The sequence below is a fragment of the Pteropus alecto genome, unplaced genomic scaffold (assembly GCF_000325575.1).
Source record: "Pteropus alecto unplaced genomic scaffold, ASM32557v1 scaffold161, whole genome shotgun sequence".
In the NCBI taxonomy this organism is placed as follows: Eukaryota; Metazoa; Chordata; class Mammalia; order Chiroptera; family Pteropodidae; genus Pteropus; species Pteropus alecto.
This window is the reverse complement of record NW_006432943.1, coordinates 2034759-2038000: the sequence shown is the minus strand read 5'-3', so window position 1 is coordinate 2038000 and position 3242 is coordinate 2034759. Positions and strand designations below refer to the sequence as shown.

The 3242-nt window shown below is 35.8% G+C and overlaps 1 protein-coding gene across 1 annotated transcript in view; it reads right to left on the bottom strand.

The window, feature by feature from the left end:
• The window catches only part of WDFY3 (WD repeat and FYVE domain containing 3), a 202428-nt gene that overhangs the window by 63553 nt on the left and 135633 nt on the right, over positions 1 to 3242 (bottom strand). Inside the window, 1 exon segment of the mRNA XM_015586089.2 lies at positions 234 to 333. Coding sequence (XP_015441575.1) covers positions 234 to 333 — 100 coding nt within the window.

The window sequence follows — 3242 nt, the reverse complement described above, 5'->3', positions numbered from 1 at the left end:
CCTGATCTTTTCCTGCCATCCCAAACAGCTAAGTACTTCCTGTTGTTGATCTTTATCCCAGATTCAGAGGAAAGAGCTGGATGGGCCTTTTCCTCATTATAGAAAAATACCAATAAAGGGAAAATGCACAGAAAAGTAGTAATGGGATGAACTTAAAGAGATATACTTGAGGTTAAGAGAGAGAAGGAGAGTGATTATACTTTTAAAGTAAAAATAAAACACAGTATTATTACCCAATAACACATCGGCTGCAAGCAAATGGTCCATCACACTATCCAAAATGTAAGTCTGAAATTCTTTTTGCTGAGTTCTTGTAGATCTTTCAGGGGAAGCCTAATCAAGAAAATTTAGAATTAGAAACAGAACCAACTAAACAAAGAAAAGGGCTCAACCATAAAATTACATTACTAAGTGTGTCAAAAGGATTAAAAAACTTCCTGGTAAATAATAAAATGTAACACCAGAAATGACACATATTCTTAAACTTTTTTTATATTTCTGATCATTAAAAAAAAAAAAAATAAAGCAAAGGTAAAACATCTTTTGAATCTATTCCTCCAAAAATAGCATTCTAAACTTTATAAGTATTTAAGAAGCATTTGATCATTTATTATTATATCTCATTTTCAAAAGAGATCTGGCAGTTTATAAGGTATAGATAAAATAAATCATAAAGCTCATTCAGAATCATCATCAACTCAAGGTGTTTAATGGGATAAGTAATAATAAGGTAGGTTTCATCAAATCTTAGCTAGACAAAGTTTTGGAGTCTGCAAAACAGAGAGACCATCGAACACAGAGCAGTGGCTTGATCAGTCAACAATATTTATTTTTACTTGATTACAAAACATTCTTTTGTATTCTGTAAGGATTTAAGGCTGTCTCAGTCACCAACATGTATTTAATCTTCTGATTCCTCTCATTGAAGCTGTTACATGAGTGATCATGATCCAGAATTTACACTTGTTATTGGTTCTAGTTGCCAGGTTCAAGTGTTCTTGCCGAGATTTATACTAGCCTAACTTTTAAAGGATATGACATTATGAATGCATGCATAGTTGTCTCAAAGGCACTTTTTTTAAACATTCGTTGGACTATGTTATATATCAAACACAGTGCTTAGTTTTACGCACCTTATCTCAATCTGCAAAATATTGCTTTTAAGTAGATACTATCGTCCCCATTTTAGAGATAAGGTAATTGAGGCTTTGAGAAGTTACGTCACTTGGTCAAGTCACAACTGGGATTCAAACCTCACTTTTATTAATGACAAAGTTCATGGCCTCACCTGCTATACTATACTCTCCCAGCTCTACTAAAAATCTCCATTTTAAACTTAACAAATGCACAACAAGAACGACTCTGCTATGATCTCCTCATCATTCTTTCAGGTAAACCTGCTTGGCCTGCCACACAGCCAGGATGATATCGGGACAGAATGAAGACAGGGGGAGCGCTATGATCTGCTCTGGCCTCTGGCTGTCTGATGTCTTCCCTGTGAAAACAACATCAGTCTCTAGAGTCAAAACCTCCTTTTAGAGGCCTGGGGATACCATGCAGAACCTCCGTGTGCACAGGCCAGGCAGCCTATGTGTGTCCTCTGTCTATGCTGAGAGCACTGTGGCTCTGGGAGAAAGGGCCTTCGGTTTTCTGTTATTTCTGTAACGCGCTGAAGCCTTTAAGAAGAGGGTTTTGAGCTTCTTCGTTCTGACTGCAGTATTCTTCCTGGCTCTTCTTCTCTCAGTTATTTTACAGTGCTCTCTTTGCCCATGTTTGCCGCTTTCTTTTGGTTTGCTGATTGCCCTTAGTCACCCAGGGTGGGTTTCACTCTAACGTGAATGAAGCGGTCTTTTAGAAGACTGGCTGGAATAGAGTAAACTCTTCAAACTATTGTTTATGGTATCAGACAGCACACACTTCAACTCAGTCCCCTGACTTTCTTTATTTTTCCTTCAGGTAATATACAAATACTTTGTGATCTTTTCTCATGCACTTGCCTTCTGCTGCCATGGTGGTTTTCATGTGCAGCAAATTCAATTGGCCCTCCATAAGATGACTGGTGGTGACAGCAGAGGACACTGATGAGTGGAAGCAGGAGAAGACTCACTAAATACCCTTGTATAAGCTAACACAGGCCACTTAATTGTTTGAGTCTTACGTGCCAGGTACTATGTTATGAATCTTAAATTTATGATCTTATTTAATTCTCACAATAGTCCTCAAAGACAGATTCTATTTTTAAACCACTTTAAAGATAGGCAAGTTGTAAGAGGTGAAGAAAACAGCTTGGCCAAGTCGCAGAGCTATAACCAGCACACATTTAATTTCTCAAAATACTTTTTGCTGGGTGATTTACATATATTTAATTCTCACAATAATCATGCAGGGGAAGACAGGATATAATATCATTTCCCAGAGAATAAATTTAGCTCAGTGAGATTCAAATGCTTATATAATAAACAACAGGGCCAGAATTCAAACCAGATATTTCTCACTCCAAAATCTGTGTTCTTTCTATTATACCACACTGCCTCACTTGTATATGGCCTCAGTATTACACTCAAGCCAGTCTATATGAATGGGAATCTTTTATTGTTATACACTGTTAATATGGTTAAATTTCACACTTTCTCATGTAATATAATCAGGTCAGTAGATAGCCTTATAATGAAATTTCAACAGTCATAAAACTAAAGATGGCCTGGCTTGAGTGTATCAGACTGGAAATCAGCTGGCTCAAATTCCTTCCTTCAAGTAGGTAAATGGTAAATATATATAGGATAATTCTCTTCTTCAGAAATAAAGATTTCATAATCATAACATTCAAAACCATATGCTTGTAATTTATTTTTAGGAAGGCATGGAGTGCAACAGTATTTTCACTCAACATTTTTTCTATGTGTATTCTATATATGTGTATTAGATTTAAAGTTCCTCAAAGTATTAATTGTAAAAACAAATTTGTATCTCTCTTATTAGATAGTATCATATCTTCTGTTTAGAAACTATCAGGGATGTACTTATAATTAAATGATTCAAAAATACTTAAAGAGGTTATGATCTATATGGGAGTCTCCATCTTGACACTGCTTCTCCCTGAAATATAACCCTACCACTCTCGACTCTGTAGTACAATCAGCCACAATTCCATTGTGGGGCAGATTAGTGTCTATAACAATGAGAAGTTTACCTCAAGGTTAACACATTCAAATCATTTCTTCAATTAGATTAAGTAATTATTT